General features: G+C 18.8%; 2 protein-coding genes across 2 annotated transcripts; both read right to left on the reverse strand.

Annotated features, from left to right (window-relative positions):
• Nucleotides 1-1,290: 1,290 nt before the first annotated feature.
• On the reverse strand, nt 1,291-2,668 carry MKS88_001801 (PIR protein; the record flags this gene model as incomplete). The annotated part of the gene is made up of 2 exons (XM_067214761.1): nt 1,291-1,347; nt 1,517-2,668. The coding sequence occupies 2 exons, from the start codon at nt 2,666-2,668 to the stop codon at nt 1,291-1,293; spliced, it is 1,209 nt and encodes a 402-aa protein (XP_067074107.1).
• Nucleotides 2,669-8,018: 5,350 nt separating this feature from the next.
• On the reverse strand, nt 8,019-8,805 carry MKS88_001802 (fam-l protein; the record flags this gene model as incomplete). Its single annotated transcript, XM_067214762.1, has 3 exons — nt 8,019-8,185; nt 8,504-8,606; nt 8,719-8,805. 3 exons carry the CDS (start codon nt 8,803-8,805, stop codon nt 8,019-8,021), a joined length of 357 nt encoding a protein of 118 aa, XP_067074108.1.
• Between the last annotated feature and the right edge of the window lie 8,290 nt (nt 8,806-17,095).

Here is a 17,095-nt window from a genome sequence, read left to right on the forward strand (position 1 = left end):
TATTTTAAAAAAATATATATAATTAAGTGTTCTTTTTAATAATAAAAATGTATTTATATAATATTTTACAATGGAACTTTAATTAAATTTCTGTTTACAATGGTAACAACGAACAGTAGTAATATATAAATATATAGAATACTTAATTTAAGTTTCACACATAATACTTATTACTTGTTGCTTTTTTTTTTTTTTTTTTAGATACAACTAATTATATTAACATTTTTAATAAAGCAGTTTTTTTAGTACATTTTGCTATTTATATTTATAATATATTAATATAATATTTAATATATATTATGTTAATCCTTTTTTGTACATCTTTAATATTCAACTTTAATTAAGGATATATTTAATAAAATTCTTGTTTCTTATAGAGTTCAGCACGTTCGTTAACTTTATCTTTTATATATAAAAACAATGTTCACCATATAGAATATTATTTTACTTAAAAGAATAATACAAAATAAGTATATATAAATATTGTTAGACATTCAAAGCATTTGTACATGGATGAAAATATAATCTTTAATTTTATCTTTCTATTTATCCTTTTTTATAAGTATGAATAAATCTAAGAATTATCATTTTAAGAGTTATGTCAAGCTTACATATTGAGATTTTTATAAGTGTACTATTTTATTTTCTAATATACTTGTTCTAAATTTATTCATTATATCTATTAATTCAAATTTATATTTATATTTATATTAAATATAAATTCAATGCGTTTCTTATATTTGAAGCTTTAACATACTATTGAATGAACTTATTCGACTATATCATGAGTAAAATTAAAATAAATAAAAATACTTTACAAATATAATACTACAACTCATGATATAATAGAGCCTTAAATTATTACTAAATAACAAAATAAAACATATTTTTTTACATATGAGAAATAATAACAGTGTCAGCTAAAACTACAATAATTTAAAAAAAAAAATTATTATAAATAAATTCATCTAATAATACTGTTAAAAAATATAAAAAAAATAAATAAAAACAAGTATTAAAAGTTAAAAAGGAAAATGACTATAATTTAATTATGTAGCATTATTTCTTCTTGTCTTAATTATGGCTATTTAATAGAAATATACATTTATCGCAATTTTGCATGCTTTTTAATTTCTTTAATCTAAATCATTTGATAATCTGTATAACACTAATTAAATGAAGCTCCATATACTAGATTTACCCTGCAAATCGCCTCCTGTCAGAATGAATATAGGTATATTTAATGAATCTCCTAGATAATCCTTTCGTATTTAATTTACAGTAATTAATTCAATCTCTTTTTTTCCTTTTTCTAATTTTACCCACATATGATCCAAAAGGAGTAAACTAATTTACAAAAGAAAAACGTAAAACATTTATAATTTGATTATTTTTTATTTATCACACTTTTAGAAAAATATTTTATAAATGATAACATATAATTTATTCATTTTACATAATGCAATTTGTTATTTACTTTGTAATAAAGGAAAAACACAAAAATTAATCCCATTACTAAAACAACTACGATAGACATACGAAAAAATGTGTTGTTTAATGTATTATATTCTTCATCTTTTCTAGAAAATATCTGTCCATATGTATTACAAATATCTGTATTCGTAGCTTTATTAGGATATACAACTTGGGAATTTCTTGAATCTTTAAATATTGGTGACATCGATTTCAATGATTTCCATTCTATTTTCGTGTTAACTGCTCTTGCTAAATATTGGAGATCCCATTTTTTTCCTGCTGTAAATTTGTAACCTGTATAAACTTTTTCTTTTATAAAAAAACCATCGTCTATCAATTCTTCTAAATATACACATTTTCCGTTCTTATCATTCTCTCGTGTGTTACGTAGACAATACATTGCTCCGCTTCCAAAATTCCATCTAAATTCATTATATTTGATTTCGTCAAATGATATTTTATTTTTTTCTCCTTGATTATTATCACCCACTTCTTTCCTATTTTTTTCAGATAGAACTTCTACTAAATACGTACTGGATATTGCTACTTGAACATCTGAAGAAACATTTCCATGGATATCTTGTAGTGCAGCACTTCCAGCTGCAGTCATACTAAAACTTTGTTTGACATTTTCTCCGAATAAATTACATGACATACCATCATTATTTGGTGAAGATGCCCCATTACTCACAGTAGAACATGCAGTTAAATAAATTGACTTCAAGAATTCTTCATTTATTGGCGTAAAATCAGGATTATCTTCAGTCGTTTTATATATAATACTTTTTAGTCCATTACTACCTTGCTTATTTTCAAAATCAAATTTAGATAATAGTTTACCTAGATTAAACACATTAATACAGTTCAAAAAATAATTAGGAAACTTTGATATATTTCTCTCACAATATTCCCTCCTTTTTCCATTATAGAAACTTTTAATGGCATTAATGTATTTCTTATATTTATCAATCACAACAGAAATACAAAAATGTTTACTTTTAATACTCTCATAATATGCAAAATATTCATACAAATATCTCTCACTTTTTCTATTATACAATTCCTTTAAAATTTCGTCATCAAAATTATAACTGCAATTTAATATCCTATAATCCTCGATAACAGAATTTTGGGTATTAAGAATTTTAGTAACAACATCTGTTACATCAGTATTTGATGAATTGTTTTCCATGAATTTGCTTATTTTTTCATATACACAGTATATATAATATAAACAACGGTAATTGTAGTTCCATAATTTATTTTATTCAGGTATTTTTTTTAAATTTCTTGCAACCTTTTCGCAATTAATATAATTATCTTTATATTGCGTTCTTACCGAATCAAATATATTATAACTGAAATTATTATTTAATTTATTGATCTCAGATTTTAATTTTATATATATCTCATTTGAAGGTAAATTTTGTAATATTTCACCCTGAAAATTAAATTTAGAAAAATTAATTATACAAATATCTTTATTTATTATAAAGAATGAATATATTCACATTCTTCTACGCTAAAAGTAGAATATAAATTAAGTAGCGAAAATTATTATTTCTATGAAAAATGAAGTTATACATAAGTTGTTTTTTCCATTTATATGATTCCCTTTCAATTTAACGATGTCCTAAATTAAAAAATTAAAATTATACATATATAATAATATATGTATAAATAATACAATATATATTAAAATGAAGTGTTTAGTGCTTTCTTTTCTTTTTTTAGTATTTATATCTATCTAAATATTTCTTAATTAAAAATGTCACCTAATTTATTTTATAATGTAAATTATAATTTTATCGTTTTTATTACATTATTATAATTGATTGAACCTAAATAAATTAAGCGTTGACGCAATGTAATAATAAGTGCTGAAAAATAATTAATATGTGATATAAAACAACTTCATTATATATATATTAAATTAAAATTAATATATTTCATTAGTAGGAAATAATTTGTTTAATATAAAAATTTAACGGGGAATTATTTTATTTCTGCTCAAGCACTTTTGTACATTTAAATAATTTTTTGCAATCCACTATAATTATCTAACGAAATTACAAAATGTTTTTTTTTTTTTGTTATAGTAATTATTCCATCACCAAGAATAAACTATTTCCACTGAAACTATATCTTTTATTATAGATAGATAAATGAAATCATACATGCATTATTATCCTTAACCAAATGCATATTAAATTATTAAAAATATATTAATGAAACTGTAATATTACAAAAATAAAAAAGGGAAACAAATAAAAAAAAATTATTTTTAATTTATTAATATAAAATTCATACATTTATTTTAATTATAATTCATTTTTTCTATAGGTATACTATGTAAAAAACTACAAAATTTTTGCTTTTTTTAGAGTCTATATTAGGTAAAAAATCAAATTTTAATTTTTTTTTTATTTCACTGTTTCCATTCTGCATTTTTTCTCACACGCTAATGTATTAACGTTTAAATAAAACAATGAGATGAATTATTTTTAAAATAATTTATAATTAAAAAAAATATCTGTTAATTTTCTTAAATATAAGGATAAAAATATTCTTATTTTTTAATTATAATGAAATTATTATTTCATATTTAACTGAACAAAAAATTAAATTAATCTGAATAATAAATGTTATATATGGTAAAATATTTTTCAATATCTATTTAATATTATATAGTTACTAAAGTAATGATGAAAGTAAACTCACTATATTGCATAAATAACAGGTTTCCTTTAAAATTTCCTATGACTTTTTTTCTTTTTAATAATAAATGTACTAAAATATTATTGACAATATAAATAAAGAAAATATTAAAGAATATTTTTTTATGTTTTTGAGTATCTATGCAATAGAACATTATAAAAATTCTTTCTATTAAATATGAAAATTTTAGCATGCTAATATCAAGTTCAATAAAAATATAACGCATTAAAATAAATAAATAATTATTACAGTTCATATATATACAAAGCAGTTTTCTTTTCATTCTGAAATATTCGAAATTAAAAAGAAATATTTTACTTTTTTTTATTTTAATTTATTTTTTTCTCATTTTATTTTTACATAAATTAATCTTTTATTTACCGCGAAAATGTAATATTTTTATTTTTTATTATTTATTATAAATTTCCTTCATAGTATATACATGTATAAATTAATTTTCCCTTTTTAACGAAATTGCAATAAATATAAATAAATAATTATAATTATAAAAATGTACCTCGAAAAAAAATAATAATTTTAAATATTTTTTATAAATAGAATTTCATTTAATTTACATATATTTATTTATTTATCTTAAATATTTAATTTAAACAGGGTTTTTAACAATTCTTCTGATTAATCTGCTTAGTAAAGATATTCATAAACTTATTCAGAATTAACGAATAATAATATTTTTAACGTCACATCATGTTAATAAAATATTTTATTTATTTTAATTGTTAAATATTCTCCTTAAGTTTTATTTTAAAATTTTATTCGCGAAACATTTTAGATTATTTTTTTTAGAATATGGGAAATTTATAACCTTTGTTATGTAACGTATACTACTAATAATCATTATTCATATACATAATATAACTATTATTACATATATAATGTTTTTTATAATATTCATATATTTGTATTTATTAAGTAAAACATGTTATACATAAATAAATTATTCTCCTAAACTAATTAATTTATTAATATATACTAGTTAAAAAATGTTCTTTATACAATGTCTTGCATGTTCCAATTGGAAGTAAGCTCCAGGGGACAATGATAAAAAAAAAATTTTATTTTTTCAGTGAAAGTTGTAATATTTTGGATTATTTTTAAAATATATTATTTTTATATTTAGTAATCAAATTACATTTTTTTATATAATAAGCTGTAATATACTATATGAAAACTATAAGTATAAAAAATCCAAAAATTTATAATATTTTCGAAAGTTTCGATAAAATTTGACAACACATAATATAATATTACTCATAGTTTAATTACTTTAAAAATTATATATATAATAGAAATAGATATCTATATTAATTAAATAGACTTTTTTTTTATTTTAAGTATATATAATGAGATATTCTTTATAAGAATAACAAATTTATATGTAGTATTTTTAATAACGTTTACATTTAATAAATAATTAAATATATAGTTATAATGTATGAATGTATATTCATGGAATATTAATTCAAAAAATATATAAAAATTAAAAGTTATTTATGTGTTAAATAAATGCTAAAATGTGTTTCATGTGAAAATTTTATTAATGAAAAAAGTGAAATTTATTAAAGAAATATATTTATCAAATAAAACAGTTTCATTCCTCTTTCTAAATATATATTTACGCTTTGTATAACCTACTTGTCTATATATATTGATATGTTTAGAATAATTAAATACAACACTTATGGTTAAATTTATACTATATAATTCAATAGTAGTGAATATAAAATTATGATCACAAGCTTTTAATTAGTTGAATAGATAAACAAATAAAATAACGTTGCAACTTAAAGATATAATACCTTTTAATAAATATATAACATTTATATAGTCATTCTAATCCTATATCACAAAATATATTTTCTATGGTATTCTGTTAGTTATTGTGATATTTTAAGTCCCCTATTAGAGGTTTAATAGATATTTTTACACATTTTAATCATAATAATAAAGGTATCGTATTATAATTATTAGCTCTATGAAAATGAATTAATTTGTATAGATATATTCTGTATAAACATAAAGAATAAAATCTATCACTACTGTATAAAATTTATTAATTTTTCATTTTCTAGAATATCCTTAATATAACATATTTTTCTATTAATACTATGAAAGTATATATAGCCAGTAATAGGCATCCATAAATATTTCACTAAATATTTATCCTAATACTAGGTACATTTAAAATATATTCATATATCATTATATCAAGTTTCGCATTCAACTATTGTAAAATAAACAAAATTATAATTAAACGAAGGAAAATATTTCAAGATAGTTATCAATTAGCTAATTCATTTAATATAGAGTATCAGCACATATAAAAATCTAGTATATAAATTAAAATTAATAAAAAATTAAAACATCTTAAAAATAGTTAAATTAATAATCGCATTTAAATATTTATTGTAATTCCTATTAGCTAATATTTTTGTTTAGTAGATAATAAAGTAAGTACACAACAACTATTAGAATTAGGTTATAAAATAGTAGAACCCAAATATATGATAAAAAATTTCCATAAAACAAAACGAGTAATATATATAATTCATAAAATAAGTCTTTTGATGTTTTCAATTGTACAATTTCTTCAAATTCCAAGATTTAAATAATTCATTATATCTAATGTAATTGTTAGTGAAATACGAAAATAATATTACAGATCATATTATAAAACGATATATGAACAAGCCATTATTTCATCTCAAATATATGATATTTAGAAATAAATCCAACAAATTATACATTAATATTTTTTTAATTTATGTCAAATAATATAATCTTTTAATGATATAAAAAATATATAGATTTTTTAAATGAATTTTCAATATAATATATATTCAAGTAAATTGTTAAACATTGAGTAAACACTACTATTATGTAAAGAAATAATATAATAGTTAGCTTAAAAACCTCCTTTAATTTTAATGATTTAGAATCTCAAAGTTTTATAATCATTTATAAATAATTTAAAATTAAAAAGTACAATAAATCATGATATATTTATAATTACATATTTAGACTATGCAAACAATTATGTCTTTTAAAAAGATTTTTATATATATTATCTCTTATAAAATATCCCTCATAAAATATATTTTATAAAATAAATCCTAACTTTTTTTTTTGATGAAAAAAAAATATATATATGTATCACTGTAATACAAATTATTTATATATATACACTAAATGCATAAAGCGCCACATTTATTGTAAACATGATTATAAGAATACATTTTCTTAAATAACCTAAACATATAATAATTTTAGTATTGATAAGAAAAACAAAAAATGGTTTATTCAAATTAAAAGTGATACACTCTAATAAAATTATATAATTTATTATATTATATATTAATTTTAAACAAATATATATAAATTATTCAAAAAACCTATTATAACACAAAGTTGTATATATAGAGACAAAATAATTAGATAAACTGAAATCATTCCTTAAAATACATGTTGAAAATTATTCAAGCATTCAAAAATTCAAATTAACAAAATATCTAAGAACATACTTTTTTATTGCCTCCATATAAAAGTACTGGTATATGTAGTTGTAATTATAAAATAAAAATAGTTATTCTTATGATTGTTAATTATACTATAAAGATATGACTATATATGGTAAATTCATCTTTGCAAAAAAATACACATTACTTCTTATTTAATCGTTTTTTTAACTTAATATTTTCATATTTTATAACTTTTTTATAGTAATAAATTATCACTAATAAAAATATAAGGAAAGGTAAGCAATAAAAGAAAATAGTTAATGCAGATATTTTTTGTAGCATACTCTATTTACTTTGGATTAACAATATTATTAAGGATCCCTGTACCCCAGACTCAACACTATCTCCTTTAGCTTCAGCTCGGGATAATAACTCTAATAAAGCCAACAATCCACCATCTATAAATTTCTCTAATGAAAGATCTAATATGGGTAGTATTAATACCAGGATAACTAACAAAAGTAAAGCAATTCGTACTCTTCGTTTTTTACATGATAGTTTTTTATATTGCTTATATTCAATAGTCTTGATATTTTTAAGATAATCTTCATAATTAAGTTCATTAAATTTTTTTTTTTTCAAAATCGAAATATTTTTTTATTTTAGGTACACCAAATTTATTTTTCTCAACACTTTTATTGTATTCCTCATTATATAACGAACTTCTATATGAGTATTCATGTTTTCCTTTTACTGCCTTCTTATTATTAGATATATATTTTCTTTCTTTACTTCATTATTTGGAATTTATATTTTAAAATTTCAAATACTCGAATCCTTATCCTCCACATATTTTCCTAATAATCGATAATTTGTTGTATTTAATTTTCTATGAAGACAGCATTTTTCATCCAAATTTTTGTTTAAAGGGCTCTAAAATAAAAGAAAATTGTAAATATTTATTATTTAAATGGAAATATATGATTATCCTAAATAAAAGATTTCATAAAAATAAAAATTTTAAATATAAATTATACTATCATACCATGTCATTTTCAAAGCGGCATATCCAAGTTAAGAGTAAAAACTTTGAAATTTTAAGAAATAAAAACAATATAATTTTTTGTTCCATAATATATGTTTCTAAAGTTGTAATATATTCAGAAATAATTATATTTACAATAACGTATTATGCATTTAATTATAATTGTAAAATAAATACCTTTTCAATTTTTGTATATTATTTCTTCACAGAAAGTTAATAACATATATACACCTAAGATGTATTTTAGAATTCGCACCAAAATAACATACCAATAAAAATATATTATAAATTTTTAATATTTACATTATAAATAAAAAAATAACTATAAATACAATAATATAATTTTAATTCATTCATGATATTCCAAATTAATATGTTAATTACGTTATATAATCTAGTAACTACAAGTTTTTTTCATAGAAATTCTTCATTGTAAAAAAAAAAAAATATACGATATATTAATATTTCGAAATATTAATTCAATTTTCCGCATGAAACGTGTAGAATATAGATCTATTGCTATATTTTATATATTATTATAGTAATTTCTAATTTTAATGACGTTTTCCTATTATGAATTTTAATTTCTTAGATATTACACTTTGAAAAAAAGTGTTATTTATTTTATTAAATATTAAACATCATAACTATACAATAATTGTAATATTTAATGAAGTAGTCAATAACTTATATAAATTTTTTCGTTTTTCGAAAATAACACATTGTTTAGTTGTCACATGAACATGTAATTTAATTTATGGTTTACAATATATTTATAAAATTCAATATACAATGTGCTCTTCAATCTATGAAAAATTATATATATTTAAAAAGTAAATAAAGACATATTTTTTATTTTTGCGTCATATTTTAAAGATATTTTATTCCTAATTAAATTTAAATTATATCATTATTTCTAAATGGAAATTTTTTAAAATAATCCCTTTAATATTTATATATTTTACTCACATATAAATATTTGAAGAAATATTAATATATATTATAAAAATAAAAAAAAATGACACAGTGAAATTAGTATATGAACATTTCATGCAATTACCATAATTTAAAAATATTCCAAATAACATAAAATTACCTATGAGATTAATATACAGGTTATTTTAAGCATGTCACAAATAAAAAAAGTGTAACAATATGATTTACCAATATATATTAATTAGTAATATGTGTACTGACATTTTTAGAACTAATACATTAGTTTTCATTTTATCTGTTACAAGAATATTTTGTAACAAAAATAATATTACAGATGTAGATTAAACAATAGATACATTTAAATAAATATTCTTTTTTTAAATAATGCTTATAACAACAAAAATGTTGTGTTAAATTTTTCATATTACATATGTGGTGTAAACCAAATAATGACAATTATAAAACTATTATATTTGCCAAAAACACCTGCAAAATTCTTAGATAAAATTCTATTTTATTTTATTATTATAAAAATATTATTACTCCAACAAATAAAATAAGAAATTGACAATAAACATAAAAAATAAAATTTAAAATACCATTTTAGAGTTCAAAAAAAAAAAAAATTATGAAATATATTAAAATTTTGTTATGCGAGTTAGTGGGCCTTTTTAGCTACATTGATCCATATATTTATCTTAATTTTTCTATCTAGAAGTACATTTTTTCATAAAAAGTTAAATATATAAACTGTTTCATATTATACACAATACATTTTTATACATATGTATAGTATAATAACTAAAAATTATTAGTTTTAATTTGGGGGCTTAATGAGAATTTACATAATTCCACTTTTGAACAAATTAAAGTTTTTTTAAATGCTTGTATATAACATTAATCAAAATGCATATATATACCCTTATATAGTTAATCATCTTCGTCAAAATAGAGCTTAATATTTTAATGGAAATACATTTCTTATAGCATTAATAAACGCTCAATAACATTTATATTAACTAACGTATACATATAACTTGGATTTTATTTTACTTAATATTATATTACTAAGAAAAGAAATACAAATATCCTATAAATATCCTATTCATTTATGTAAACTCATAATATTTTTGAAGCTATTTAATATTCAACGTTTTCTGTTAAAAATAACTGAATACAGAAATAATACGAAGTATCGCAGTTAAATAAATGATTAACTATATATAATAATATTATGGAAAAAATATATTCGCATTAAATTTCATTTATATCCTGTTTAAATTTTAATATAATAGTATTATAGGTATATTATTCACTTTTCTAAAATACTTATTCCTTAAAATATGACAAAATGAGTAACTATTCTATGATATGTCCTAATAAGGGATTAATATTTCTTCGAAAAAGTTTTCACTTAGTAGTGTTAAAAAGGAAAAAATACAATATCTCTTTATTATTATATTTATTTTATCATACATATCTATGCAATAGTTATTAAACATGTTTACATTTAATCATTGTGTAAGTTATTAATGATACATGGATTTAAGCTCTCCATTTAATTATAAATTTGCACAAATTCTAAAATTGATGGTAATTTATTAAGAATTCGTTCTTAAGGGTATGACAATATTAGTTTATATATATAAATGCATCTTTAACTATGCAAATAATATAAAAATCTATTAAAAATATATTTATATGAAACATGTTAGGAAATATATACTTTTCATAGTAATCCTTTTCAATTAATATTTATGAAGTACATATTTGTATAATACATATTAAGAAAAAAATTAAAACACTGATATACCCTTATTAAAAGAAGAAAGACTAACTATAATTAAATTAGAACTAATATATAATACATATGTTTAAAAAATTATTCATTTAAATATTTACAACCATAAAACAAGCCAAGAAAAGTTATAGTTGTTAAAATTATAAATCTCCTAATTTATTATGTTGCATTAATTGCAATCTCATATATCAAATTAAATGAGCCCATATTTTACGCTAAAATTTTACATAAATACATAGATACAGATAATTCTTTTATATATATATCATGTGTTCGTTAAGAATACTTAGTAATATCTAATAAATGTTACTGTGAATAATAAAATATATATAAATATATACAAATAAGTAGAACATGTTAGAATAAAAAATTACATCAAAAGAATAGAGTTCATTAATAAAACAAACATAGAAATACACAAACTGTAATAAATATATATTTTATTTTTTTTTTACTTTTGTGGGTCTATATAAATACATAATCTAAAATGAATAATAATATTCATATACATACTAGAAGGAATTTCGTTAAGAACATAACATTACTAAGAATAAAGTAGATATTTTTAAGTATCTGGAATGTGTTTTTTCTAAAATCAGTATATTTATTATAACATCGCTTAAACTTCATTTCTCCGTACATCAATAGTATATTTCAAAAATTTTACCATTACGTAAATAAACATTGAAATAATTAATGTAACTAACGGAAATATATATCCAAATTCCCCATTAGTAGAAAGTTGTCCAATAAGTGACTCTATAATTCCAAGTTAATTAATTAGACTACCATAATATACAGTTATAAATAATAATTGAAAAACCATTAATAAAAGTATTACAAGTGTTCAAATATTAAAGCTCTATTAATATATCCTGAACGTTTTAAACCTTTTTTATTGTTAAAAATAGTGCATATCCTGTATTTATATATTGAACTAAATCTCCTATGTAATATTTATTGAAAAGAAAATATCCATAGTTGCAAAAAGTTTACATATAACAGATGTACTTTTTTTCATAAACCTTTTGGATGAAGTTCTTGAATTATCGCTATACATAGATTCACATTTTTCATCATATTCTGATCCACCCATACTGTTTTAATTTTCTTAATAATTGTATCTATCTTTAAATAACATACACGTTAATTTTATATTTTTTGTATTATTCTCATTTTATGTCAACAGTCTACTATTTCTTCAAGCTAAAGTGCTATGCTCATTTTTCACATCATACAAAGATTTATGAAAGGTAAACTACAAAGAAAATAATACATTTTAATTTTTTACAATGTTATATGTTTATATATTTATTAAGAAATTATTTATTATTATTATATATAAGTCATATGAAGTAACAAAGAATTTTAAGCAAGTTTTCTGAGACATTATCATTATAACACATTATTTGAATTAGAAAATTTACAAATAAAAAGGATAAAGATAGGAATTTTAATTAGAATAACATATATTATTTTCCTGTATATTCTGCAATTATATTATAATAACTTCAAGTAGATAAAAATTTCATTGAAAAATCTAAGAGTACTGAAAGAAGGGTTTATTTATACATGCTACTATTTTATTCAATTTTTTAAAAGGAAAAGTATTAAATTCCACAAATAAAATATAATAATAAAGTATAAAAGTGCGAGTATAATTTTAAATATGTTTTAGTAAATATTTTTCTCAATAAAGTTTTATTTATATAAAAGCAGAACTAGTTAAAATAATTTTAAGTAGAACTTGTTCTGTTAATTAAAAAATCACAATATTTAATTCCGTTAGTTATCTAACATATAAATTAAAATTTTTTTTAATAAAACTTTTCAGAAAGTAAATGAAATAATTTTTTTTCTTTGGTATTAAAATTTTTTATTTTATATTTAAAATAAAATATATATATATATATATATATATATGTAGAGCGAATAGATACCATGACATATATTAAAAATATATCTATTAAATTTTTTTCTATCTTTCTAATCATTAAAATAGCTTTCCATATTTATTATACATTTTATAAATATTTATATAATTAAAAAATTCAAACAAATAAAATGAATATAACAGAAATGGTAGGATGGAAAAAAAAAGGTAAATATTTTTTTATAACATAATTTTTAAGCTAATCTGTGATAAACAATATATGTGAAATATATATACATTATTTGATTAAAAGCTACACTGTGTTAATGAATTCATTAACGAACATTTTATATTTTATAGAATGAAATTAATAAAAGCTGTTTTATAATTTTGCATTAAAATTATTAATGATAAAAGATTTTAATTATTATATTATTTAATTCAATATATTTTTTTATTACAAAAAGGAAATTTTTTCAATATATTAATTCGGTCATTTTCCCTTTTATGTGTTTTCTAAAATAAAAAAAAATTTATATATTTAATAGGAATATAAATAATAAAAAAATAAAAATGAAAAAGTAAATTTATTAAAAAGGAACCCTTCATAATTGTGATAATTTAAAATATAATTTTAAATAAAATAATATAAATAACAAATGCGCAAGGATAATATGTAAATAATACTTAAAATTTAGGGAAATCTTTGATGAATTAATTTTTTTCAAGAATATTTTGTATGTTGAAGAAGAGAATATTCACTTTTAACCATTTATAAATAGATACTACTGAAAATCATATACTTCATTATTAATTTTTACACAACTAATATAAATGAAATAAATTAGATATTTTTTAAAATATACCATTAGAATCAGATATATTTATATTTTAATATTTTTATTTTTCACCATATCTTACATTTAGGTACTTGTTAACTATAAAAGAAATATTTATTATATATATTATTTTAATTATATATACAATAAATTGATACTTATTTCTCTAAGTAATAACTTTTAAATATAATAATTAATTAAATGAAAAAAAAAAACGTTTCTTGTTATGTCATATATATCATATACTACATTATTATATTTCACATAAATAAGATAATTAAATTATATTTTTTATTTTATGCCTTTATATATATATAATATAAATGTATCATATATACAATTATAAACGTATATTATAACATTGTCCTTCAAAATCTTTAAATGCATCTATTATAAGACTGTTTCTTAGTATCTTTAATATTACTAATTTGTATTCATGTTATAATATGTATGAGGACATCTTAATAATTAATACCATAATTTATGAAGAATATTCAATAATACTTATATAAATATATGTTCTACTATTTATTTAATAACATCTAAATTCGGATGTACTAACTTTGATAGACATATTTATTGAGTAATTATGTTTTCCTATATTATATATTAAATGATACATTTATTAAAAATATGCATGACAATATAAATTAATTAATTATATCTGTTAATCCAAATTAAAATATGGTCTATAAATAATTTTCAGTTTTCGTTAATTATATAATTTGCTCTTAAATGGAAGTATATTTCATGCATTATGCACATTATATATATATATATGTATAATTATGTATTTATTGCATGCATGTACGTATGTATATATGTAAATTAATATATTAATTTATATAAAATCATTAATATTTTTTTACATCTTCTATATATAGTGTCACTCTTAATTTTCATTTCTTCTGAACTTGAGTTTTATAATAGTAGTTTATATTTCCTTCAATTAGTAATGTTACTCCTGTTATATAATTCTGACGTATATTTCTTTAGTTATTTCAGTATTTTATTTTAAAATAAATAATAATATAGTATACGTATTTTTAGTTAAATTTTTATTTTCCTAATGCTTCATTAATTTTCATTTTTTCAATGATATTTACTTTAAAGCTATTGTCTATTTGCAACTGTGCCATTATTACTAATAGGTCTACTAAAATTTATCAAAACAGAATTATCGACTTTAAAATATAAAGAAAATGATCGAAACTCCTATATTTATGTATACTGTTCACAATGACGTATTTATATTTTTTACTCTAATACATTATTAATATTTATTTTTTTTAATTAATCTACAGAGTTAAAAACACTCTTAATGAGATCATATATATATAAGTATGTATAAATTTAATAAGTTTAACGAAAAAAAAGTATATTTAATTAATTAATGGGATTGTAAAATAAATTTATAATTCCCTAAATATGCATGTTAGAAGGTAAAACAAAAATAAATAAAAGGACTAATATGAATTACTAAATATTCATGTCCTTTCTTAAGTATAATGTTATTATAAGAATTAAGTAAAAAACAATTAAAAAAAAAAAAAAGTACCATTATATGTTACATTGTACAATAGAACCTAATAATAACCAGAAGATACAAAATATAATAATATCTAAATATTATAATATTTATACGTCAATGAGAGAATCTATGAAAATATTAATATTAAAGTTCACCCTAATTTTATTTATCTTTTATCTATACTATTTAAAATATTATAAATGTTATATACTTCTTTTTTTCTTATATAACACATCAATAATTAATTAAACATATTACTTCGTAATAACAAAAAAAAAAATAACAAATTAAAATAAATAAAAACTAATTATCATATATATTATAGAAATTATCTCTATGATCCAATTCATTAGGTTTCTTTGGTTCCTTTTTTTTATATTTATATTCAGCTCTTATAAAATAAATATATATTTTGAGTAAAATTAAATATATTATAATACATTGTATACAGCCAATAATTAATTGGTTGCATATATTTAAATTAAATGAAATAAAAAATAAAAATTCAAACACAACTACATTCATTCGCTTTGTTTATTCGTATGCAAAACAATACAATTTTATTAACTTAAAACAAATAATATATTCCTTTGATTATCTCAACATATAAGCATTTAAGACTAAAATATGATAAAAATAAGTCTATTTTTTACTTATGTAGATATAAATTAACACATTATATTGATAATAGTATATGAATTGTGATTTTTGCTATTAATTTTAACACTAGTGGATATATATTTTGTGAAAATCTTGTTAAATACACAAATATATATATGAACCATAATATTCTATTTATGTGAATCATTACATTTAATACAAAATGAAAGCATTCAAACATTCAAATTCACAAATATATTAAAGAATTATATTTTCTCAGTTCCAAATTAAAAAGAATATATCCACACAAGTACACATAAAAAACCTAAGAATTTATAACATTATTCTTAATAAGCATATATCCTTAAGTAATTTACATAGCTTAATTGTTCTAAAGGACAACATTAGGAAAACAAATTATGCTTCTAATTATTTGTTTCATTTATTAAACGCTTTGATTTTTCTTTTTTTTTAATTTTTATACAGATAAAGATAATCACTAATATAATTATAAATGTCAGAGATGATATAACTCCTATATTTATTATTGTCATATTATGCAATGTACTAGACCCACTATCCGAATTTGTAAACAACAATCTATCACATAAAAACATTATCAATTCAACTAATAAGAGAAATATAGGTAAAATAAAAAGAAAAATATATTTAATATCTACCTTTCCCTTTAAATTCCCGGATTCGGAATTCGTAACACTACTATAATTTTTGTTTTTACTTAATTTGTCTAAGTTTTCTTCATCGATTACTTTTATATTTCTAGATTTATATAATAT

The sequence above is a fragment of the Plasmodium brasilianum genome, chromosome 7 (assembly GCF_023973825.1).
Source record: "Plasmodium brasilianum strain Bolivian I chromosome 7, whole genome shotgun sequence".
Lineage (NCBI taxonomy): Eukaryota > Apicomplexa > Aconoidasida > Haemosporida > Plasmodiidae > Plasmodium > Plasmodium brasilianum.